General features: G+C 42.0%; 1 protein-coding gene across 2 annotated transcripts in view; it reads right to left on the bottom strand.

Annotated features, from left to right (window-relative positions):
* The window catches only part of smpd4 (sphingomyelin phosphodiesterase 4), a 57,009-nt gene extending 31,796 nt beyond the window's left edge, over nt 1-25,213 (bottom strand). For both annotated transcript variants that reach the window (XM_034165917.1, XM_034165918.1), the window contains exons 1-9: nt 25,134-25,213; nt 24,800-24,863; nt 19,082-19,168; nt 15,730-15,866; nt 15,565-15,640; nt 14,160-14,268; nt 8,766-8,818; nt 5,821-5,972; nt 5,535-5,667 (exon numbers count right to left, since the gene is read on the bottom strand). In XM_034165917.1, coding sequence (XP_034021808.1) covers nt 5,535-5,667; nt 5,821-5,972; nt 8,766-8,818; nt 14,160-14,268; nt 15,565-15,640; nt 15,730-15,866; nt 19,082-19,168; nt 24,800-24,838 — 786 coding nt within the window. In that variant the 5' untranslated portion in view covers nt 24,839-24,863; nt 25,134-25,213. The remainder of the gene's footprint in view (nt 1-5,534; nt 5,668-5,820; nt 5,973-8,765; nt 8,819-14,159; nt 14,269-15,564; nt 15,641-15,729; nt 15,867-19,081; nt 19,169-24,799; nt 24,864-25,133) is intronic.
* Nucleotides 25,214-25,453: the final 240 nt, after the last annotated feature.

Here is a 25,453-nt window from a genome sequence, read left to right as displayed (position 1 = left end):
GAGCAGGAGTTGTGCGGCAACACAGGTGGAGAGCACGCAAAAGACCGATTTTGAAGACATAACACAAAGTTAAAAGTTGTATCATGGTGACTTGTAAGCTGCGGAAGAAATTATATATATATATATATATATATATATATATATATATATATATATATATATATATATATATATATATATATACACACACACACACACACACACACACGGGGTCTGTTAGCTAAGTATCCGACCTTTTTATTTTTTTCAAAAACCATATGGATTTGAATCACGTGTGATTGCATCAGCCAAGCTTGAACCTTCGTGCGCATGCGTGAGTTTTTTCACGATCGGTTGCGTCATTCGCCTGTGAGCAGCCTTTGTGTGAGCAGTGGTCCACCCTCTCGTCGTTTTTTTATTGCGAATAAATGTCTGAACGATTTGGAGCTTTGGTGCATCAATTTAATTCCAGAAACTGAGAGAGACCTCCAGGTGGACACCGTTCGGAAAATTAATATGGCTTTCAGGGACAATTTTGTGGGGATTACACAGATTAAGGAGTGTTACTGCTGCTTTAAGGACGGCCCACAGCATCTGAGAGCGCGCCGCACTCCGAACGCTGATCGACAGGCTCACACCCCGATGAAACAACCACATCATTTCCAACGTGAAGGCTTTGTTGATCTGGAACGTCGTCTTTCGACTTTCACAAAAAGGCAGGAGAAGTGGACATCAGCACTTTTTCGGCACATTCCACTTTTACAGGAGTTTTTTTCATGGAAAAAAAAGCGGAGGATTGCGCCACTGTGCCGTTCATGACGCGGGACAAAACCACCTCCGTGTTGGTCTCACAGGACGGCTTCCAGGTGACTTTCAGACAGCTTCTGGTTGCTTTTCAGTCGTGTGATTATCCAAGAACTTGAGCATGAGCTGGAAATGGAAAGAGGACCGGAGTTCCGCGCGTCGTGGTGGAGCCGCATGGCGCAAAGCAACGCCGTGATGAAGCCTCACAGGACATGTTGGGGCATGTCCAGCTCATGCTCAATTTCTTGGATAATCACACGACTGAAAAGCAACCGACAGCCGTATGAAATCCACCTGAAAGCCGGCCTGTGAGACCAACATAGAGGTGGTTTGTACCGCGTAATGAAAGGCTCCGTGGCACGTCCCTCCGTTTTTCTTTCCATGAAAAAAAACTCCTGTAACAGTGGAATGTGCCGTTCATTTCTAAACTGGACGCTGTCTTGATCCGGTATGTCATCTGACTAGCACAGGAATTGCGGAAGACGTGGACTTCAGCACTTTTTCGGCACATTGAGACAGACGTGCGGAGGAGTTCGCACGTCGCGGTGGAGCCACATGGTGCAAAGCAACGCCGTGATGAAACCTCACAGGACATGTTCTGGCATGTCCAGGCTCATCCACAATTTCTCGGATAATCACACGACTGAAAAGCAACCAGAAGCCTTCTGAAAGCCACCTGAAAGCCGTCCTGTGAGACCAACACGGAGGTGGTTTTGTCCCGTGCCATGAACGGCACGGTGGCGCAATCCTCCGCTTTTCTTTCCATGAAAAAAAACTCCGGTAACAGTGGAATGTGCCGAAAAAGTGCTGATGTCCTATCTCCTGCCTTTTTGTGAAAGTCAGACGACGTCCCGGATCTTCACGTTGGAAATGATCTGGTTGTTTCAGCGGGGTGAGCCTGTCGATCGGCGCTCGGAGCGCGGTGCGCTCTCAGACGCTGTGGGCCGTCCTTAAAGTGGCAGTAACACTCCTTAATCTGTGTAATCCCCACAAAATCGTCCCTGAAAGCCATATTAATTTTCCGAACGGTGTCCACCTGGAGGTCTCTCACAGTTTCTGGAAAAAAATTGATGCAGCAAAGCTCCAAATCGTTCAGACATTTATTCGCAATAAAAATCCGACAAGAGGGGTGGACCACTGCTCACACAAAGCCTGCTCACAGGCGAATGACGCAACCGACAGGCGTGAAAAAACTCACGCATGCGCACGAAGGTTCAAGCTTGGCTGATGCAATCACACGTGATTCAAATCCATATAGTTTTTGAAAAAAATAAAACTTTTCTAACAGACCTCGTATTTTGAAAATGATCCACAGGTGTATATAATAAAACGGCCACCTCATTCTGTATGCAGAACGGCACCACGCGCAAAAGAGTGCTTTTGCAGAAATAAACGGACGAACACAAAGTAAAAGTGGATTCACGTTGTAAAAATGATTGTGCTTAAAGCCAGTGAAAAAATAAAGCCAGCAAGCCATGGATGGAAAGGAAGCCAGAAAGAGCAGTCCATGCTGTCCATGAAAAGACAACAGCAGCACGCGCAAAAGAGCGATTTTGCAGAAATAAACGGACAAACAAAGTTTTGTGTGTTTAAAGCCGCAAAAAATAAAAAATAAAAAAAGCCAGAGAGCCGCGGAGCCAGCGAGGAGCACAGAGGTGGCTCTCCAGGAACCCGTGGTTCGGGTGTAGCTGGTCTGGTGCATTACAGGTGGACAGCAGCCTGGCGTACAGCGCACAACTGCGGAACTGTGATGGAGTGTCTATTTTTGGACTGCATTTAAAAAAAAAAAAAAAAAAAAAAAGAAGAAGGGACATCTGTAAATGCTGCTGTGAATCTGTGAATTGAAAACCCACACTTTAAAGGGACAAGGTGTGGGAGGGCTGGAGGTTTGGACCAAATTCATGCCTAAACGTGCGCCAACATGGTGCTATCATGGCACTACGTGGCTTAGTGTGGCTGATGCGAGCCATTCGAGGCTGTAATGACAGGTGGTCATGGCTCACTAGAGGCTGCTACGTGGCACATTCGGGGTACAGAGAGGCACATAGTGGCACCTTCATAGTGGATACGTGATAGATGAAAACGTGGGTCATTCTTCAAATAATCACCCCACACCCATGCGTGGCTCCTTCTTCAGCCTTCATTATTCGGTGGGACCGAGGCTTTACTCTCTGGCATGTGAATGCTGTTTGAAGAGCCCCTTGGCTGCTGGCTCCATGCGTGAAAGCATAGCATTGCGAATATGAATGAAGCTGATCAGCGTAAGAAGGCCTCATACAACCTCACGTGGTCCACCAAAGACTGTTACTGGGAGAAATAACTCACTACTTGGCCAGGAATTGTTGAATAAGCCTCTCTCGCTCTCACTCGTAAAGTGCCGCTTACACATATGAATTGATTGGGGGGGAGCCTCAGAGTCTGCGGAGAGGCTGTTTACACTGCAGGAACACATTCCAAGAGAGAGTCAAAAAGTTTGTGTTGTCAGCCTTTGTGTAATAGCAGAATAGAATTGCTTTGAGATGTGGCATAAAGACAAACACATAGACCATTTTAAATATATTGTTCAAAATGTGCATTTGTGTTTATTTTAAAACAAGACCCCAAACAACCTTTATAAAGTGTTAAAATAGTTGTTTATTATAGTTTGCTGTGTGTTTTGAATAAATGTGGGGGAAAATTATTTTCCGCTTTATTTTTTCATTTCTGATTGTAAACCTTTATTACAGTTACAAAACACAACCATAGCATATATATTCTGAAAATACAGGCTGTCCTGAAAAAAGAGACATACTAGTTGATTGTGGGATACAGGGTGAACTTTTAAGACATTTATGCCAGGCGAGTGAACTGTCCAAAAATTGCCCTCGGACCCCAGAGGGTTAATGGCCTAAATAACGTGTTTTCTCCCATGGGATGGGAAAATACACAAATTCAATGCATCTCTATTATTGTACGCTCAGCGTTTCACGTGTGCAGGTGTGACTGGACACACCCATTGCGGGAGCGGGTGGGACTGTAACACACACTGCGGGTGGAAATGGTCAGAAATTCAGCGGGAGCGGGTCAAAGAATATGGTCCAGCACAGGGCTCTAGCTCAGACCCCATCATCCCTTGGTCATATTTAGGGTTGCGTATCAAGAACCGGTTCTTTTCGGGTATCGTTAAGAATTGATTCAATCCACCAACATCAATAGCCTTTTTGCTTAACGATTCCCTTGTCGGTCCTTCAGAGTGGGAGTTGTTTTTGAGGGTGTTTGTTGGGAAAATGTTCATTCCTCTACGTTGATTACAGACCCTGCAGCAGCTCTGTAATCAACTGCGTCTGCAGCACAACTCCACTTTGAAGCGTGAACCAAAGAAGCAGTGCTTCAATTCACTGGCTTGTTGGTTCTTTGATTCGCTGCTCTTCAGAAGCAGCAAGTCCGCTTCTTAACCCCTCTCAAACCCATTAAAATATGTCAATCGTGAGTCACTTTTGTATGGATTAAAGTCACTAACTGGGACTCTTGTCTTGTTGCAGTCAAGAAACGAGAATCATCCTCCATTTTGCTGGCACAGCTCCAAACCCTGTACGGCTCTCTGCCGAGACAGAGTCCGGTCGGAATTAACTTCAAAACAAATTGCCGCTTTAAATAAAATGACACCTCTTTCCAAACGCTGTAATACAGACAAACTACAATTGACTAAAATGTTTTTCTTCCCAAAATGAGACGCCCTGCATTCTTTATGAATTACATCCTGATGTGCAGTACAGCCAGCTTCAAGAGCTCAGCTCATACGTATGGAAAGACATTCATGCCAATAATGTCTGAAAGGAAATGCTTTTGACAAAAACTACAGATTTTGTTTATTTCTATTTATGTTCAGAGATCAAGGATCCACCATGTAGAGTTTATTATGTCCAGAGTTTAAGGATCCAGTGACCAATTTCATATTTATTTAGTTTAAGACTCAGTAGAATGCTGTTGACGTAGAAAACCTGTAAAGCCTACTTTCAGTACACAGAAAATTCACAAGAGGTACCGATAAGGGAACTGATTAGGAATCGGATCGATAAACAGAATCGATAGATAAAATGTTATCAATACCCATCCCTAGTCATATTAGCTACAAGTGTCAGAGGCAAAGTGACGAGCTGCCATTCATTTTCAATTAGAGTGGGCGTCTTACAACAAGAAACAAGTGGTGAGTGCCATCATGTAAGCGAGGCTAAAATAGACAAGACCCTTTTTTTCTGCAAACGCGAGCAAATAACCGTCAATGTGTGTGAAGGTAAGGTGATATACACTGATTGTTGATTATATTTATTTATAGTAAAGTTGATATTTAAACTTGGTCATTATTCCCCAGGGGGCCGGGCTGTGGCTGCCCACTGCTCCTAGTGGTTGGATTGTATCCAACTGTAATTAGGATGGGTTAAATGCAGAGAAAATAATTTCATTGTATGTATGTATGTATGTATGTATGTATGTATGTGTACAATGACAAAAAAAAAAAAAACTCTATTCCGTTCTATTTCTTTGTCATAACATTTGATAATGGAATGTTAGATATTTAAAAAAAAACTTCAATCATGCTTATCAGGAGATGTATTAGTATTGCAAAAAAAATTTTTACGATTCCAAAAGTATCAATATCAGCCCTCAAAAAAAAAATCCATATCAGTTGGGCTCTAATCTTTATATACAGAGAGATCAGACACACACTTTGTTAATCTTGAAACACACAGACACAAGACAGAGCATTTTACCTGTAAGAGTGTTTCCGACCTCCATATTTCCTGGGCCGCGGGATCAGCGTTAACTGATGGCTGGTGGAAGATGTGATGTTTCAGGAGACTGGAACTATGTACACCATAACCAGCAAAGGAAACACTGGAAGATCTGACAACAAAGAATACACGACTGTGCTCAAACTGAGTTTCATTCTCCAAAAGATACATTTAGAAAGTGAATTCTCATCCTCAGATGTTCCTTTTGAAACCTAAAACCTGAGTGTGTTAAGAATTGATTGACAAAAGATTCCTTTGTGAATACCTTGGTGAGGGTGCAGTGACAGAGCCTCTGGAGCTGGAGAAAGGGGAGGGGGGCACGCTTCCTTCAACTGGGAGGAAGTATTTGAGGTAACTGTCCACCAGAACAAAGTAAGCACTGTCTGTGTTGCTTTCAGTTTGGGACTGAAGGTGGTTCTGAAAAACACTCCAAATCAGTTCTCCCTGTACTCCAATATACAAATAATATTTATGAGTGCAAGAATACTTCAATCTGTGAAAGACAAAACGTTCCATTCGAAGAGGCGCCTCGTTGAATGGAACATTTCATCTTTCACTGATTTAAATAACTCTTTCCACTGCATAAGTGAAAAATCATTCATTAGTTGTTTTATATAAACACCTAAAATAGATCCTTGACATTTGATATTTTATTAATTCAGAAACAAGGAAAAAGGGACTTATATTTTGGTGTGCATCACTGGTCTTTTGAGGTCAAGCGGTTCAAAACAGTCCAACACAAACTTTAAATAGCAATCCAATAAACATCTCTCACCGTCTTAACATGACAATGTAGTCCATACCTCATGCTGTGCATTGACTTCTTCATGTACAGACCGCCGTCTGCTTTCCTCAGTCCAGAGAAAAATAACCACAGAAATTTGTCGAGCTCTTCATCCGACAGCACTTCTACTTCAGCTATAGACATCTCAGCGATTACTGCAAGTGCCTCCAGATGGCTTACAGTAGGGCTGAAACAATTAACAAATTAACTCGAATAATTTAATTACAAAATAATGTTTGAGGCCTCATTTAATGCTGTAGTACATATGCCAGGCCTGTATGTGGAGCTGGAACAATACCATAAAAACAAACATAAGAAGCCCATAGAGCATGCGCATAAATAATGTATGAGCTAATCAAAGTAGCAGACGACGCTACAAGTTTACAAAGCCGCACGGTGAGTAAAATAAAGTCTTAAGAAAAAGGGTCCATGCTGATCGTCTGAAACGGACTTATTGAGCATTTAAAGTGAATTAGTGTGTTTGTATATTTATAAAAAAAAATTAAAAAAAAACACACTGGTCCACTGGCTGCTCTCCACAGATGAAGCGAAAGGACACTCACTTTAAAAGAATCATGTTTAACTACAAAAAATGCCTTTATTCAGATTTGATAAGAGTTTTTAATCAACAGGCTGTACAGTTGATTTATCAGTGCAGCTTTGTGGAAATGCTGCACTCCACAGCCGTTTCTCAAAGGCTGTGTTATTTGCCAAGTATCCACAGGAAACAAGGAATCTGACTTTGGTTTGAGCTGCACTCTGTACGGCATGTACAAATATACACTAAACATGGAATAAATCACAGTAATAAAAGTGCAAATGAAATGTGCAATAAGAGAGAAAATAAAAAGAATGTCCTGTCCACAGACTGAAGATTTCACAGACCGCCTGGGCTTATAGTTCAGCAAAGCTCCAAAACTCAACATGAAAAAATAAATTACCCGGGGAAACAGGGAGAGAGGGAACACCCTAAACTTAAAAATCTGCAACACAGCGACATTGTGCCATTGCTTAGGGAGAGCCTTGCCACTATTGACATTGTTTAAAAACACAAAAGTACTTTTTATCCAATTAATCGATAAAATTCTCAATTCCAAAAATATTCGAAAGCTGCAGCCTTAGCTTACAGTATACTGGATTTGTTTTTTGTGTTAGAAAAATGAGCAGTGTCAATAAGCCCATTCAAACTGTTGTCTGTCACCAAAATAAACCCTGCCATGTTTATTTTTAAACTAAGCACCATCGCCATGTCAAGGGTTGCGTGAGTGCTAGTATGAGTGCGCGGCCCATCAACGTTTGATTGCTACATGCACGCAAACGCATGTTGTGTTTTTACGTGAAGGTGGTCGCAGCGTGCAATGGTGCAAAACATATGGAACCAAATTGCACGGCAAATGGAAAAAAAAAAAATTGCAAATGATTAATGTTACGTGGCATACAAACCACCAGTCAAATGACAAGGATCTACTTAGGTGTTACATATTACCTGATTCAGACACTGTACACATTCCAGAGACAATAGAAGCATTATACATACATACACACACAATTAATTCTCATGAAAACAGACTAAATCAAACTTTGATCCAAACCCTCCATGTATTATGACATATTGCAAACTATGCCGATTTTTCTGATGTTCTTTAAAACTGTACGGCCTCTGGGCTTTTTAAGATTTACGCCATAAAAAGAATTTTCTTAGGCACCACTATAATTTTATTCCTTCACATTTAAATAAGGGATTCATAATATTATATTACCAATATGACCACATTCACGCTGCCTGGAAACAATTTTGAATTTTGACCCCTGGTCAGTAGAAATTCAAGTGATCAGACACCATGACATCCCATTGGTAGCAAGATCATAAATCACGTGGGTGTTTCCCTCAATCTGGGAAAGGGATTCTGGGAAGGACAAGACCAATCAGTGTAAAGAAAGGCAGCGTGACGACAGATGGCTGCTCGCCAAGATGGAGGAAAATTAACCACAACAGCTTATTTATGCATAAATATGTTTCTCATATATGTTGTAAATGTTCATGAGAAATAAACACTTCTAAATCTAAAAACACCATTTTTGAAACCAGGTAACACTTCTGAAGTGATTTACAAGCCATCCTACAATCAAGCAAGTGGATCAGGTTACAGCAGATAATCTCAAAACCTGACACATGCTCTTCCACCTGCAGTCCATCTGTACAACGGTGTCAGAATTAAAAAGACAATATTCGCTAAGAAATTTCCCTCAGATAAATATGCTCTCTTCATTAAAATGAGCTGTAATTTTGCAACATGTTACAAAAATAAACCATTATTATAATACTTGGATTTTGGCAGGAATTAAATTTTGTCAGTTTTGTGAAATTTTAAAGGTCACACACCTTTAATAAGAACACTGACAGTATTTTGTTTTGGTAAGCTCACCTTTGGTGTGATGAGACAGTAGGCAAAATTGAACATGTAGAATTCAAACGGATCTGCAGATGGTTCAGGAGCAGTTTAAATAAACGTTCTAGATAATTGCAAAACATAAGCAACACTGACTGGTTTCGCCAGGGGACAACAGTAGCTCAGGAGGTAGAGGAGGCTGCCAGTTAACAGAACACCCAATAAATGGTAAATGGACTGCATTTATATGACACTTTCCATCTGAATCAGAAATTCAAAGTGCTTTACAACATTGCTACACATTCTCACACTCACACACTGATGTCAGGGTGCTGCCATGCAAGGCGCTCAGAATTAAGGACCTTGCCCAAGGGCTCTTGATTTTCTGGTCTGACAGAGATTTGAACTGAGGATCCTCTGGTCTCAAGCCCACCGCTGAACCACTAGACCATCACATTCATTCCTTCACTGAATTTCTGCCATTTATCCATATTCGGGTCACAGTGGCAGTAGACCAAGAAGCTCATCCAACACTTCCCTATCCTTGCCAAGTCCTCTAACTGTTTATAAGGGACCCTGAGTGCCAAGTTAAACTTTTTTTTTTTTTATCTTTATGATGATCACACAAATAATGTGGTACACTTTTCAACTTATTGATGATTGGAGAATTTCAAATTGTTGACCCCTGTATAAACACTCATGGACCTCTACCTGATTACAGCTACCACCCTGAGATGGCCACTATAGATTTTTGTGTAGGCCACAGTATACTGAAGCTGGATTGTATGCATTATTTAGACCCCATAAGTGGTACCAATTTTGCCAAAATTGGCTTTGTGCTCATGGTCTAACAAGCCAAAACACCAACGCTGCAAAATTGTGGAAAACAGACAGTTGAGGTGCATTATTTCTCCTACATGGTAAAGCACCTGTGAAACTAAAATGCTACTCTAGCTTTAGTTTTTGCACATTTAAAGTAAAAGCAAGTCCCTTAGGCTGCTCCCTTGTTTGCACTCGGGGTCGCCACAGCAAATCCAAGGTGGATCTGCATGTTGAATTGGCACAGGTTTTACACCGGATGCCCTTCCTGACGCAACTGCACATTACATGGAGAAATGTGGCAGGGGTGGGATTTGAACCCGGAGCCTTCTGAACTGAAACCAAGCGCATTAACCACTTGGCCAACAGGATATTTGCATATTTGCAAAGTTTATTACCAAAGTGAGAGGGAAACAATTTTGATTCACCTGTATGTCAGGTACATATAGCGAGTGGACAATATAAAAAAAAAAAAAAAATCAAGCTTCACTACAACTAATTTGTACTAGCTATAACAATTTTCTGCCACCTGGCTGCAGACATAAAAATCACAACTTTTAAATGTTCCAAAACATTTCAAGACTATTATCATGTCAACTTTTTAGAAGCATATTCAAAGTCTGAAATGGTCATCTACTTCCATGAATGGGTTAAAAGGATGAACTATGCCTTAAATGACAGGATGAGTGGATTAAAAATATGAAAACACTCTAGAGAACAAGAGGAGCCATCAATCATAAGTAAGTTCCTTCAGTTGCTCCATTGTTTTTCACTTGGGGTCACTCCAGCAAATCAGATGTGGATCTGCATGCTGAATTGGCACAAGTATTGCTGGATGTCCTTCCTTCCTGAAGCCTCTCCACATTACATGGAGAAATGTGGCAGGGGTGGGATTTGAACCAGGAACCTCTGCACTAAAACCAAGTGCACGACCCACTTCTCCACTACTCCTGCCAGGAGCCAATGATCATATTTCAACTTCTATAGTGCTTCCTGAAAGTATTCACAGCACTACACTTTTTCCACATTTTGTTATTTTACAGCCTATGAAATTCATTTTTGTACTCAAGGTTCTACACATAATACCCTATAATGATAATGTGGGGTTTTTTTTTTGTTTGTGATTTTTGCAAATGTATTAAAAAAAAAAAACAACTAAGAAATCACATGTACATAAGTACTTACAGACTTTTCCATGAAGTTCAAAATTGAGCTCAGGTGCCTCCTGTTTCCACTGATCATCCTTGAGATGTTTCTACAGCTTAATTGCAGTCCACCTGAGGTAAATTCAGTTGGTTGGACATAATCTGGAAAGACACACACTTGTCTACATATAAGGTCCCACAGTTGACAGTGCATGTCAGAGCACAAACCAAGCATGAAGTCAAAGGAATTGTCTGTAGACCTCAGAGACAGGATTATCTCGAATCACATATCTGGGGAAGGGTACAGAAACATTTCTGCTTCTTTGAAGGTCCCAATGAGCATAGTGGCCTTCATCATCCATAAATGGAAGAAGTTTGGATCCATCAAGACTCTTCCTAGAGCTGGCCACCCGTCTAAACTGAGCGATCGGTGGAGAAGGGCCTTAGTCAGGGAGGTGACAAAGAAGCCTATGTCACTCTTTCAGAGCTCCAGCATTCCTCTGTGGAGAGAGGAGAACCTTCCAGAAGGACAACCATCTCTGCAGTAATCCACCAATCAAATCAAATCAATTGTATTTATATAGCGCCAAATCACAACAAACAGTTGCCCCAAGGCGCTTTATATTGTAAGGCAAGGCCATACAATAATCAGCGGGTGTGTCGCCGAGTGGGGAAAAATGGTTAGAAATGTGAACGGGTTGACGGTGTACACGGGGCTTCTGTTTAGGGCTACACTTCCTCCTCACAGTCACCCAGTCGGCCTGCTTTCCCGGCTGCTCGGGATCTGCCGGAGGGAAACTAACGGCGGCTAAGCTACCTTGGTCCGCACCGACTACAGGGGCCTGGCTAGCTGTAGAATTTTCCACAGTGCGGAGCCGAGTCTCCAATTCACCCAGCCTGGCCTCCAAAGCTACGAATAAGCTACACTTATTACAAGTACCATTACTGCTAAAGGAGGCCGAGGAATAACTAAACATTTCACACCCAGAGCAGAAAAGTGCGGGAGAGACAGGAGAAGCCGCCATGCTAAATCGGCTAAGAGCTAGTAACTGCGCTAAGCTAGCGGATTCCTAAAAACACACAAAGTGAATAATGTGTAAATAATTTAGAGGTGATTCAGCAGAGGGAGTGCTTTAGTTAAGGCACGTGAAGATTACACTGTGAAACAAATCGTTATCTAGTTATCCAGATCAATCTAACTGCGCAGATTAAACAGCTAACAGATACAGCAAAACAGCGCTGTGCTCCGGAACAGGAAGTGATACAATACCACAGTGATAGCCAACCACCAGTAGAGATCATCAGAGAGTAGAGATCAACTCTCAATAAGGCCTGTATGGTGGAGTGGCCAGACAGAAGCCACTCCTTAGTAAAAGGCACATGGCGGCCCACCTGGAGTTTGTCAAAAGGCACCTGAAGGACTCTCAGACCATGAGAAACAAAATTCTCTGGTCTGATGAGACAAAAATTGAATTCTTTGGTGTAAATGCCAGGCGCCATGTTTGGAGGAAACCAGGCACCATCCCTACAGTGAAACGTGGTGGCAGCATCATGCTGTGGGGATGTTTTTCGCAGCAGGAACTCAGAGACTAGTTAGGCTTGAGGGAAAGATGAATGCAGCAAACTACAGAGACATTCTGGATGAAAACCTGCTCCAGAGCGCTCTTGACCTCAGACTGGGGCAACGGTTCATCTTTCAGCAGGACAATGACCCTAAACACACAGCCAAGATATCAAAGGAGTGGCTTCAGGACAACTCTGTAAATGTCCTTGAGTGGCCCAGCCAGAGCCCAGATCTGAATCCGATTCAACATCTCTGGAGAGATCTGAAAATGGCTGTGCATCGACACCCACCATCTAACCTGATGGAGCTTGAGAGCTGCTGCCAAGAGGAATGGGCAAAACTGCCCAAAGATAGGTGCACCAAGCTTGTGCCATCATATTCAAGAAGAATTGAGGCTGTAATTGCTGCCAAAGGTGAATCAACAAAGTACTGAGCAAAGGTTGTGAATACATATACTCAACAAAAATATAAACGCAACACTTTTGGTTTTGCTCCCATTTTGTATGAGATGAACTCAAAGATCTAAAACTTTTTCCTCATACACAATATCACCATTTCCCTCAAATATTGGTCACAAACCAGTCTAAATCTGTGATAGTGAGCACTTCTCCTTTGCTGAGATAATCCATCCCACCTCACAGGTGTGCCTTATCAAGATGCTGATTAGACACCATGATTAGTGCACAGGTGTGCCTTAGACTGTCCACAATAAAAGGCCACTCTGAAAGGTGCAGTTTTGTTTTATTGGTGGGGGGATACCAGTCAGTATCTGGTGTGACCACCATTTGCCTCATGCAGTGCAACACATCTCCTTCGGATAGAGTTGATCAGGTTGTCAATTGTGGCCTGTGGAATGTTGGTCCACTCCTCTTCAATGGCTGTGCGAAGTTGCGACGACGAACTGGAGTCAGGTCGAGACCCCAATGAGGACGACGAGCATGCAGATGAGCTTCCCTGAGACGGTTTCTGACAGTTTGTGCAGAAATTCTTTGGTTATGCAAACCGATTGTTTCAGCAGCTGTCCGAGTGACTGGTCTCAGACGATCTTGGAGGTGAACATGCTGGATGTGGAGGTCCTGGGCTGGTGTGGTTACACGTGGTCTTCAGTTGTGAGGCTGGTTGGATGTACTGCCAAATTCTCTGAAACGCCTTTGGAGACGGCTTATGGTAGAGAAATGAACATTCAATACACGAGCAACAGCTCTGGTTGACATTCCTGCTGTCAGCATGCCAATTGCACACTCCCTCAAATCTTGCGACATCTGTGGCATTGTGCTGTGTGATAAAACTGCACCTTTCAGAGTGGCCTTTTATTGTGGACAGTCTAAGGCACACCTGTGCACTAATCATGGTGTCTAATCAGCATCTTGATATGGCACACTGTGAGGTGGGATGGATTATCTCAGCAAAGGAGAAGTGCTCACTATCACAGATTTAGACTGGTTTGTGAACAATATTTGAGGGAAATGGTGATATTGTGTGTGGAAAAAGTTTTAGATCTTTGAGTTCATCTCATACAAAATGGGAGCAAAAACAAAAGTGTTGCGTTTATATTTTTGTTGACTGTACATACATGTGATTTCATATTTTTATTTTTAATAAATTTTGAAAAAAAAAAACACTTCTTTCATGTCATCATTATGAGCTCTTGCGACTAGAATTACTCCATTTTGGAATACGGCTGTAACATAGCAAAATGTGGAATAAGTGAAGTGCTGTGAATACTTTCCAGATTCACTGTAAATAGGTGGTTTTAAATCATAAATAAGAAAAGTCTATACTGCTAACATAATTGAGATACCAGGCAAATTTCAAGTATGAAGAAAATATAACGTAATATTTCCATTTTATAGTACTTTCACTAGTTACAGCACATGTTAGATTTTGTGGTTTCAAGGATACTGAGAGCTAGGTTTGGAGTCAGCAGACCAGACAGAGGCGACTGAAGCTTGTTGTGGAACAACGGACAGTCTGGAAGAACCCCTTCCCGGATGGAGGCCTTCACAGGACCCTTCAAAACAGCAAGGAAAAGAACAACTGGCTTACAGTGTTAAATAAGTAGAATACAGCAAGTAATCTAACAGTTACTGGGACTGATTATAGGTTAGAAGCATTTCAAATAAGGGTGTGACTGTAAGGACAAACTGGATACTAAGTTAATAATATTGAGAAATAGACCATCAGGGATTCATTCTTTTCGTGCAGAGATGTTGATTTTTTTTTTTTTCTTTTCAGAGAAACAGGAGAAACTAGGATATTAGCAAATACACTCACCGGCTACTTCATTTTTGTACACCTGTTCAATTGTTTCTTTACACAAATACCTAATCAGCAAATCACATGGCAGCAACTCAGTGCATTTAGGTATCTAGACATGGTGAAGATGACTTGCTGCAACAGAGCATCAAAATGGGGAAGAAAGGGGATTTAAGTGACTTTGAATGTGGCATGGTTGTTGGTGCCAGACAGGCTTGTCTGAGTATTTCAGAAACTGCTGATCAACTGGGATTTTTTTTACACAACCATCTCCAGGATTTACAGAGAATAGACCAAAAAAAGAGAAGACATCCAGTGAGCGGCAGCTGTGTGGATGATAATGCCTTGTTGATGTCAGAGGAGTGGGTAGACTGGTTGAATGGGGCACTGCATGATGCTATGACATCAATATGGACTAACATCTCTGAGGAATGTTTCCAACACCTGTTGAATCTATGTCATGAAGAATTAAGGCAGTTGTAAAGGCAAAGGGGGGTCCAATCCAGTAGTAGCAATATATACAGCACAACTTAAGATGTAATCTCACAAAAAGTTTAGTTTTTGAGCAAACATCTAAATAAGAGCTTCTTGTCTCAATATAACATTGCTGATAAGGTGCTGGCCCTGCCCACAGTGAAACCCCACCACACAGCGCAGACAAGGCCAGAAACTCAATCATGTATTGGTACATTGCTGCAGTACAAGTCTTACAATGGTTGTGGAAACCCTGCTGTTTATTGTGGCATCATTTGTCGAAAATGTTGATGGCATTCTTCTGTAAACAAACGCACAAAACTGAGCTCAGAAAAAAAAAAAAAAAAAAAAAAAAAATCAAACTCGTGCACACATTTTAAGGCCGACGACAGTTGCAAATTTCATTGCTACCTGATAATCACTGAGGCTTCTTATATCCTATTACAACTTCGGTCACCCTTTGATTTGAGCATTTAAAATACATGCAACACTAAGAAATACAAGCAGAGGTTGCAAGCACCAAGTGACAAATTTCACTACATCAATCTCCAACATACTGAAAAAGAAATCTTCTTACGGGAAGATAAGTGACAGGAACTTCATAACTGTACTCTTCAGATTGAAGCTTATACACCAGTTTCATCATTGGTCCACTGAAGAAGAAAAAAGAAAAAAAAAAAATCTCAGACATGGAACATTTGAATTTAATGCATGGCTAAATGAAAACATTAACTTTAACTACCCAGGGTTTAGGAAGTCCAAAACAATGTTGTACTCTGTGCTCCGAGAGTGAAGGAGCCGCAGGTTCCAACCAGTAAGGACACCATCCAAACTGCCAAAAACACTCTCCACCAACCATGGGAAAATCAGGTGCAACTCCTGCAATGACATACACACACACAAAAACCCATTCAGTCAAGCATGGGTAAAGGTTCTCAGAGCTGCATATAGGCACAGAGAATATCTCAAAGTTGAAGCCAGTTCTAGTAACAAAAGCCACACCATAACAGACGGAACAGAAAATGTGGCCCACCTGCCCACTACATTTTTAAAGTAGAATGAACGCTGTTAAAATTAATAATTTACCTTTATTACAGTGTGAGGCAACATGAATGAAATTCATATCACAGCATTTTCCACTAACTGGACAGTATCTATCATAGTAATTATCATGTAATGGTAACACACGTAACACTCAAGGCTTTAGTTTAACTGTAGAGCCTGTGCCTGACTGTGGCAGTAAAGAAAGGAGCTGCTTAATAACGGAATTCAAGTCTGCAACATGACACTTCGCTAATGCTGCGTTTACACATAACGACAACAAGTCACGAATGCCACAAAGTATGCATTCTTGGCCGCCGATCACGAATGTGATGATTTGGGGCAGAGGCATCAGGTGTCCTCAGGAACTGCTGCAACCTGTTACCACACGTTACGATTAATGGCACGTGTTGCTGGAGAATTATCAGGAACCATTACGCACGGTCAAGAATAGTGTTCCGCGTTGTTGCGCGCTATAGCAGGCTATTGCGCCTAACAACGCATCGTTAAGTTCTGTCACGTTGTGAACGAGGTGAATTGTCTCCACACACACACACACCCATATTCATCCAACTGAATTCAGATCGCTCCAGTTTTTCAGAAGAACTTTGTGACTGCATGCGTAGTTGGGCTCTGTGCCATGGAGTGGCGCAGAGAGGAGGAGGAGGACAGAGCCAGATGTGTGGCTTCATGCGGGTCTCGTCTCGTGCATTTTCCCATACATCAGGCGCATACAGCAGGTGGAACACCTGCAGGAGCGCGCTGAAGAGCACTGAAATTAGACTTTCAGCTGACTTGGTGTCAGCAATCAAACTGAATGGGGTGCAGCAGGTGGAACACCTGCAGGAGTGCGCTGAAGAGCACTAAAATTAGTCTTTTAGCTGACTTGGTGTCAGCAATCAAACTGAATGGGGTGCAGCAGGGTTTAATTGTGCGCACGCTTCTTCATCCACCGGACTGGAGGAGGTGCAGAGATGTCTGGCTGCCCCTGAGTCTCCTCTCGCTGCTCACTCGTTCTCCCGCTCATCGGTTACAACAGCAGGTGGAACACCTGCAGGAGCGTCCTGAGAAGCTTCAGCAGGAACTGTGGAACGACACTTGGAGCCGAGTTTAATTGTGCGCACGTGACAGAAAACTGATTTGTCGTGGCGCGCAGTGAAATGTGACGCTGCGTTACAAGTCGTGTCAAAACTTGACAGTTTCCGTGTCACTTCGTAATAACGCGTGACAGGTTGGACTCCAAGAACCATCACAGGAACTACTATGAACGTTGTCACGTTCTATTAAGGATCACTACTCATCAAGACGGATCAATACGCTCAGTTGCGACCTCCACGACGTGAGACGAAATGAGGGTGGTGTGTGACATTCATGGAAAATTTGACAGGCAAAAACATGCTCCACGAATATCAAGACTATCACGCACCAACACGCACTATTAAGAAACCTATTCAGATGCATTAAGTCACATTAAGAATGTCAGGAATGTGTCACGAATGACAGAAAAATGACATTTGTAACGCGTCTTGGTTATGTGTAAACGCACCTTTAGGTGCTTGTTGATAAAGACAACAAGCGCATTGCCTGTGAGGATCCACAGGCTCTAGATTGGGTACTGTATATAAAATAGGTAGCTGACATTTTTCGAGGGTGGTAATAAATTATTATGCAAAGTTTCTATAACGATTTTGATTGAAAGTGCAAGAAATTAAAATGAGAAAGTTTTGTGAATATTTGTATTTATTATTTGGCAAATGTAGTTGATGTCATGTTTTACAACTGACAGGGTTGAGATATTTCCTTTGTTCAGAGCTTGTGTGGTTACCAGGGACTGATTAATGGTGATATCAACGTCCATTGTTCACTGTTGTTACCTAATATCCTTAATTTATCCAAAAATATTAGTCCTATCAACTTTCCATTTTCACGGTGTCCATCCTTGACCCAAAATACTCGTACATAAGCGCACCAAACGGCAAATGTCAGCTCTCCGTGATTGAAGCCCCCCCCAAACACACACACACACACACACACACAGGCCACTTGCTTTTTAATATATAGATAGTGACAGAAATTTAACATTCTTCACTAGAATAGAATTTAAAATTCTTCTTCTTACTTATAAGGTTTTGAATAATCAGGTCCCATCTTATCTTAGGGACCTCGTAGTACCATATCACCCCAATAGAGCGCTTCGCTCTCAGACTGCAGGCTTACTTGTAGTTCCTAGGGTTTGTAAGAGTAGAATGGGAGGCAGAGCCTTCAGCTTTCAGGCTCCTCTCCTGTGGAACCAGCTCCCAATTCAGATCAGGGAGACAGACACCCTCTCTACTTTTAAGATTAGGCTTAAAACTTTCCTTTTTGCTAAAGCTTATAGTTAGGGCTGGATCAGGTGACCCTGAACCATCCCTTAGTTATGCTGCTATAGACGTAGACTGCTGGGGGGTTCCCATGATGCACTGTTTCTTTCTCTTTTTGCTCTGTATGCACCACTCTGCATTTAATCATTAGTGATCGATCTCTGCTCCCCTCCACAGCATGTCTTTTTCCTGGTTCTCTCCCTCAGCCCCAACCAGTCCCAGCAGAAGACTGCCCCTCCCTGAGCCTGGTTCTGCTGGAGGTTTCTTCCTGTTAAAAGGGAGTTTTTCCTTCCCACTGTAGCCAAGCGCTTGCTCACAGGGGGTCGTTTTGACCGTTGGGGTTTTACATAATTATTGTATGGCCTTGCCTTACAATATAAAGCGCCTTGGGGCAACTGTTTGTTGTGATTTGGCGCTATATAAAAAAATTGATTGATTGATTGATTGATAAAGAAGCACAAAGGACACCAGCTAAGTAACTACTAAGGAAAGAAAACAAAAAAAAAACAAACAAAAAAAAAAACAGCATTTTAACAATCAGGTGCAGAAGAAAAGACAACTAGCCAAAAATCTGCATAAAAAAAAACAAGTTCTACTGTTCAAATTCAAATTCTTACAAAAATAAATGATCTCTTGTAAAATAAAACATGGACAAACATCAGCATTGGTGTAAACTGACTGAATGTGTAGTACCTTTGCAGGATAATCGTCAATGATTTTCACCAGATCTTGGCATCTCTGGAGCAGTGGTTTGGTTGTGGAATCAGCTTTAAGATTGACCTGCATAATCAAACAACGAGTCAGAGTTAAAACATAATTATGACTTCCTTCATCTTTCAGTTGGCAGAAATAAGAAGGCTGCAGTTTCAACACTGAAAGCTGCAACACAGTGTCTATTCTGGAGTTTCCCTGAAAGCCTGTTCATCCCAGATTGTATATAACAAACTCAATTTACTCATGGATTTTTGTACTTTGAATATTCTTCTTCTAGCACTTTCCCCATTTACTACATGCTTAAAGAGCCTCACATTCAACTGTGCATCAGGAGAAATTTGGGGTATTATCAGCCCTTAAACATGACAGAGCCATTTGGTGTGCTTCTGATCAGTCAATCAGGTAGTGTTATCCATATTTTTGATTTTCTGCAGCCCTGTGATCAGCTGCACTTAGGTGGACAAATCACAAAAAGACCCAAGAACAGATCAGGTTGACAGTGTCTGGTGTGAAGCAGGTCTCACTTCAGGAATCTGTGCTTATAGCAGAACAAACTAAAAAGCGTGTTTCTGTATGGAGGAATGTAACTACTACTACTACCAGCGCTACTAAAAAAAAAAAAAAAAAAAAAAAAAAAAAACAGCCTTTGATCCATGTCATGCATTGTGGTCACAAATGTATGTTTTGTTTGTACAGCACAACAAAGCAGGAAATTAAAGTGTCAATAAATATGATTACTGTAAAATGCACACACAAAAAAGATAAGCATTTAACTACTGAGAGTACTTGTCCGTTGCAGAAGTCGAAAATCTAAGTAAAACTGAGTTTGGGGAACACAACAACACACTACACTTCTGACACACAGTGATATGAAGACATTGAGAACACAGCAGAAAAAACTAAATCTTGTCAAACATGATGACACACACACACACACACACACACACACACACACACACACACACACACACACACACACACACACACACACACACACACACACACACACACACACACACACACACACACACCCTGAGGCCTATCTGGCCGGTGCATATCCCGGATACCGTGCCTTGAAGCAGATGAGAGTTTATGACTCACACCATGTCAATTTAGCCAGCGTATGCTGACAGCCTGTTTTCACCAAACGGTCCGGGTTGGTATGATCCAGGTTGCCTTCTTGCTCTCGGTCGGGACGGTCGCATTTTTCTCTCCTCCTCCCTCCCCAACTTTCCTGCTACTGTAGCGTGTTTTGTCTGTGAGGCTGCCAGCCCTGCTCCTCTGGAAAACGGCAAAATGGATCTGATCAAGTGGTCTCTGAACGCAATTGATACTATTTTTTCCACAAGGCACTCGGGAGCGGAGAACCTGACCTGTCCTGCAGGGACACATGTGGCGGGTTACGTGATGGACAGCTGGTGGAGGTGGCAAGTCATGTGCCTGTACACATTGTCTGTGGAGGACGTTGAAGATGTTTACTTATTTGGAGCTGTGGTGACCGGGTTTCTGCTGTGTGGAGCGGACACAGCACTGGTTAAGAAGGTGGAGGCGGCATTAATTGGCCCGACCAGGCTGCCCCACGATTGATTCGATTGGAAGGGCAGTGTCAGCTCAGTCAGCGGGGGTCAACCGCACGTTGGAATCCATCTCGGTGAGAATGGCTGCACTGGAAAACCGCTTTGATCGTCTGTAAGACCACATCTCTCCTCTATTCAGATGTATTTGGGAAGCCACTCTGAAGTTTCAGACTGTGGAATCTGCCAGGCGTCTGTTAATCTGGATATCTATTTGGTTTCCAAACAGCAGCTGTCCTTCAAGGTCGTTGGGATAAAATCCTCCCCCCCAAAGAACACTCCTGATAGCCTCGCTCCTCGTCTCCCCCGCCTCCTTGTCTTCCCCTGCCCCTCCCTTCCCAGTCCTGAGATGTTGACTGCGACTCTGGTGGACTGATTCAGGAATGAGATCCCCCCCCCCCCCCAGGATGGACAGATAAGGCCTGATGGCGCCTCAAGGGCGGCCTTTCCGGGCTGTCTGTCTGGACACTGGACACATCCAAGTCTCGGCTGTTGTCTGTCATCTGTTGTGTTTTTTTGTTTTTGTTATGACTGTTTTCTGTGCTATGGGTTTTTTTTGCTCTCCAGTGGTGCTGCGGGAGTTCAACGCAGCAGCAATGGAGGTTTTTCTTTTCCCAATTCTTTCCTTGTGTGTGCTTTTATATGTGTTCATGTACCGGACCGGCTTATGTGTGTTGTTATTTGTTAAGTGTGTCATGAGGCTGGTCAAGGTTTGCTCAGCCCTGCTTGTGACCTAGGGCAGGGATATACATCTGGAGGTGGTCCCCTGGCGCCAAAAAGGCGACCTCTGCTCCTAACTGGCAATTAGGATGGGTAAAATGCAGTAAACACATTTCATTGTGCAGGGAACATGTTCCTATGTGCATATGACAATAAACTTCTTTTGAATCCTTGAATCCTTTTGAATCCTTGAAGTTAGGTCTGGCTTGGTTTACGTTTCCTCCTCCGGTAGAACCCTTTAGTTTGGCAAGCGGAACACGTAGATGTTAACAAGCATGTCAAAGAGCCTGCATACGCATTCATGCGGCCTCTCCCCTCCACACAGAGTCCAAACAGAGTAATTTTAACTTGATTTTAGTTTTGTCTTGGTGGACCATGGGATTTATTTTCATTGTGTGCCGAATGCTGAAGAATCGAATGATGTCTGTGTTAAACACTGACAGGAATGACTGAGGTGCTGTCACTCCTTCAACCTTTAAAGTAAAGTAAGTCCCTTCGGCTGCTCCCTTGTTTGCACTTGGGGTCGCCACAGCAAATCCAAGGTGGATCTGCATGTTGAATTGGCACAAATTTTACGCCGGATGCCCTTCCTGACGCAACTCCACATTACATGGAGAAATGTGGCAGGGGTGGGATTTGAACCCGGAACCTTCTGAACTGAAACCAAGCGCATTAACCACTTGGCCACCACCCCTGCACTTGGCCACCTCCCCTGCTCCTTCAACCTTTAAAATAAGTGAATTTACTTGTTGTGGCAGAAAGTGCCAGCGTTCTCTGGTTCAAGCTGAGAAATACACAAAAATACACAAAATTTTAAAATGCTCCAACTTGAAAACTATACCACATTATTTGTCTGATCATAATTCCAAAAAGGTATAATTTGGACTAATTTGGACTGAATGTTCTGGATTTATGGGGTAAAAACAGCAAAAATGGTCACAAAGGTCAGTTTCAGTTTCTACAGGGGTCAAAAGTTAAAGTTGCTCCAAGTTTGGTAAAAAGTGCTGCAAACTATTGGTTGAAATAAAAGGATTAAAAATGGAATAGTTCTGACTGTGTTGAATGTTTGGTCTCCAAAGTAAAGGTCAAACAAGCTCATCGTCCACTGGATTCTATGACATGACATATGTTATCACGTAACATGATAACTAAGCAAGACACATGGTGCAAACTATTACTTTTTAAAATGCTATTAACACAACCAATAATTTTCACAATTTTTTACCAAAACTGGAGCAACTTTAAGTTTTGACCCCTGTACAAACTGAAACTGACCTGTCACAATTTTTGCTGTTTTTACCTCATAACTCCAAAACATTCAGTCATAGACAGTCCTTTTTGGAATTGTTATGATCAGACAATTAATGTGATATAGTTTTCAACATGATTGGAGCATTTTAAAATTTTGACTCCCTGTAGCTCATCAGAGGTCAGCCCCAGGATGGCTCCCCTTCTAAATTCATTTAGTACATCTCAGAGAAGCCTCATGCCAAATTTCATTCTTTTATCCACTTTTGGACTATCCTTCTAAATTTGTTTGCTAAGCCACCTGACTAAAATGAACAGGTAAGATTAAAATTTTATATTTACTCCGTGTGTGAATGGTTTTAACAGTTGAAACAGCCTGACTGCAGCTTTCAGTCGTTCAGCCAATCAATGGAAAGCATCAACTGATGTATTTCAACTTTTGAGTAACTTACAAGAAACATGTGTCAACATTCGCATATCTTACCTTCAACTTATGTCCCGCATATGCAGAATTAGGGATGTGAATCTTACAACAACTCACGATTCAATTCGATTCCGATTCTTGCGGTGACGATTCGATTCAGAATCGATTTTTGATTGAAAGCGCTCTAAGAAATAGTTATATTACTTAAAAAATGTTTATGTTTAAGAAAATGCAGCTTTACACGATTAATCAAGTGATTCTAAAGATGTAAATTTACTTATCTGCTTTGCTCGTTCAGAGTTGGCTGGCAGCTTAGTGAAGTGATGGAGTGTGCGCTGGTCAGTAGTTGGCAGAGATCGCTGCTCCGCTTCTTTTAGTGCCGGGTGATGGCGTTGCATGTGGGCTTGCGGATTTGAAGTGTTTCCGAAGTACTTGACTTTCATTTTGCAGATTCTGCACACTGCATAAGTCATGTCAAGCTCCTTCTTACACAGCAAATAATAAAATCCAAAATGCACTCAAACATTTGCCTTCAGCAAAGACAGTGCTGGCCAAATTAGCTCTTCGTCCCCCGTGCTAAGCTGCAGCTCACAAATGTTTGAAGCACGCCGGACCCTCCCCTTGCGGGGACACTGTAGCACGGAGGCCGTTGCCTGACAAACAGTACACGCAGCGAGTAAACAAGAAAATGTTTAAAAATTGCTTTTTAAAAATCGATTCTTGGACATTTTGGATCAATTCAGAATCTTAATAAATAAGAATTGCAATTCGGATGTGAATCAATTTTTTCTGGCACCCCTATGCGGAATGTATGAGACATACACTGGCATGCCTCAAAAATGTTCCACGTGCCCAAACTTTTTAATGTACTCGCCGTGCACCAGCGTGCGCTTAACTTACACAAAACTTACTCATAACTTATTAGATGTACGCTAGCATATTTGACGTATTTTTCAATTTTCATACATCGGCAGCATACGCAGACTAAATTGTCAAGGTGTGACAGGCCTGTTACTTACCCATCCAAGGCCAGTAGCTATTTATAGCTGGGAGGACTGGGACGAAGCAGATAAAGTGTCATGGCCAAGGACACTGGCAGGTAACCAGAAAATGGACACTCCATCTCCTGTGCCATTTTTCCCCTAATATAATCTGTAGTATATCAGCCTTTCACATTGTACTGGGATGTTAAATCATGTTATTTTATATCAGAAGAACAAATAAAAATAATTTTTAAAAAGTATTTCAGGGTTTTTTTTGTTTGTTTGGTTTTTTTTTTAGCACATAAACCATACAGCAACGTGCCATTTTAGATCACAGAACAAGTTTGGATAACTTTTCCTGCGTTTTCCTGTTTTCTTATATTTTGTCCATGAGTAAGGAAACCTTACCCAAGTACCTTTATAGTCTATAACATAATAATAAAGCAGACCAAATGTACAATGCCATACTTTAATAACACTAAGCAGTTATAGACATTAGGGGGCAAAATGGCACAGAGGCGAAGTGACTAGGAAGACAAGAAACCATACCACAATCCTGGAATATATATTGGTCCAAGTCCTATTCCAAAGAGCTCAAAAGGCGTATTCTTTACCATGGTGGCACCACTACGCCACCAAGTGTTATTTTGTGTGACATCACTGGGATGAGTGCAGAGGCAGATTTATAGGTTTATAGGCAGGTGGATACATAATGTGTCCCACAGTAAGATCTTACTGACTTACTTACCAATAGAAAACTGGGTTGTTGTAAAACTGGAGTAGCCATTTAGGAACCTTTATTGTCTCCTATCCTAACATAAAAATAGAAAACAATTTCAATTTGCTCATCAGACGCCAGGATAGTTTCAATTACTGGACAAATAAAAAACATAAAAAATAAGTGTGTGCTAACTGTTAAAACTGACGTTAACACAGACATGTTGTTAGCTAGCTGACTTAATAGCCGATAACAACACAAACTGACTACAACAGCCGTGAGGTCGACTTACAAACCGCTGCTAACACACAGGACTAACTGCACTAACTTTGTAACTTTTATTACGCTAGTTAAATCGTTTTACCTTCAGCGATGGATTTGAATATTTGAATTTTCTTAACTTCAGGCGCGAGTGATCTCCTCCGCTTCTTCCTTCTTCTTCTTCCTTTAATTAATGGCTGGTCGCAACCAGTTTAATAGGTGCATACCGCCACCTACCGTACCGGAGTGTGCATCCTCAGGGTGTGTATCCACCCGGCTCAGAGTTCAGTGGCGACAACACACAGAATGTCTCTTCCCAGATATATCTCTTTCAGTGCAGCTTCTTGTTCTGACTTAAACACGAAGGTAACATCCAAGTCTTTCATTGCCAACTGCAAATGGTAATCAAAAGATTCCAATCAT

Source organism: Thalassophryne amazonica, chromosome 3 (assembly GCF_902500255.1).
Source record: "Thalassophryne amazonica chromosome 3, fThaAma1.1, whole genome shotgun sequence".
Lineage (NCBI taxonomy): Eukaryota > Metazoa > Chordata > Actinopteri > Batrachoidiformes > Batrachoididae > Thalassophryne > Thalassophryne amazonica.
The sequence above is the reverse complement of the archived record's forward strand: the minus strand, read 5'-3'. Positions and strand labels throughout refer to the sequence as shown.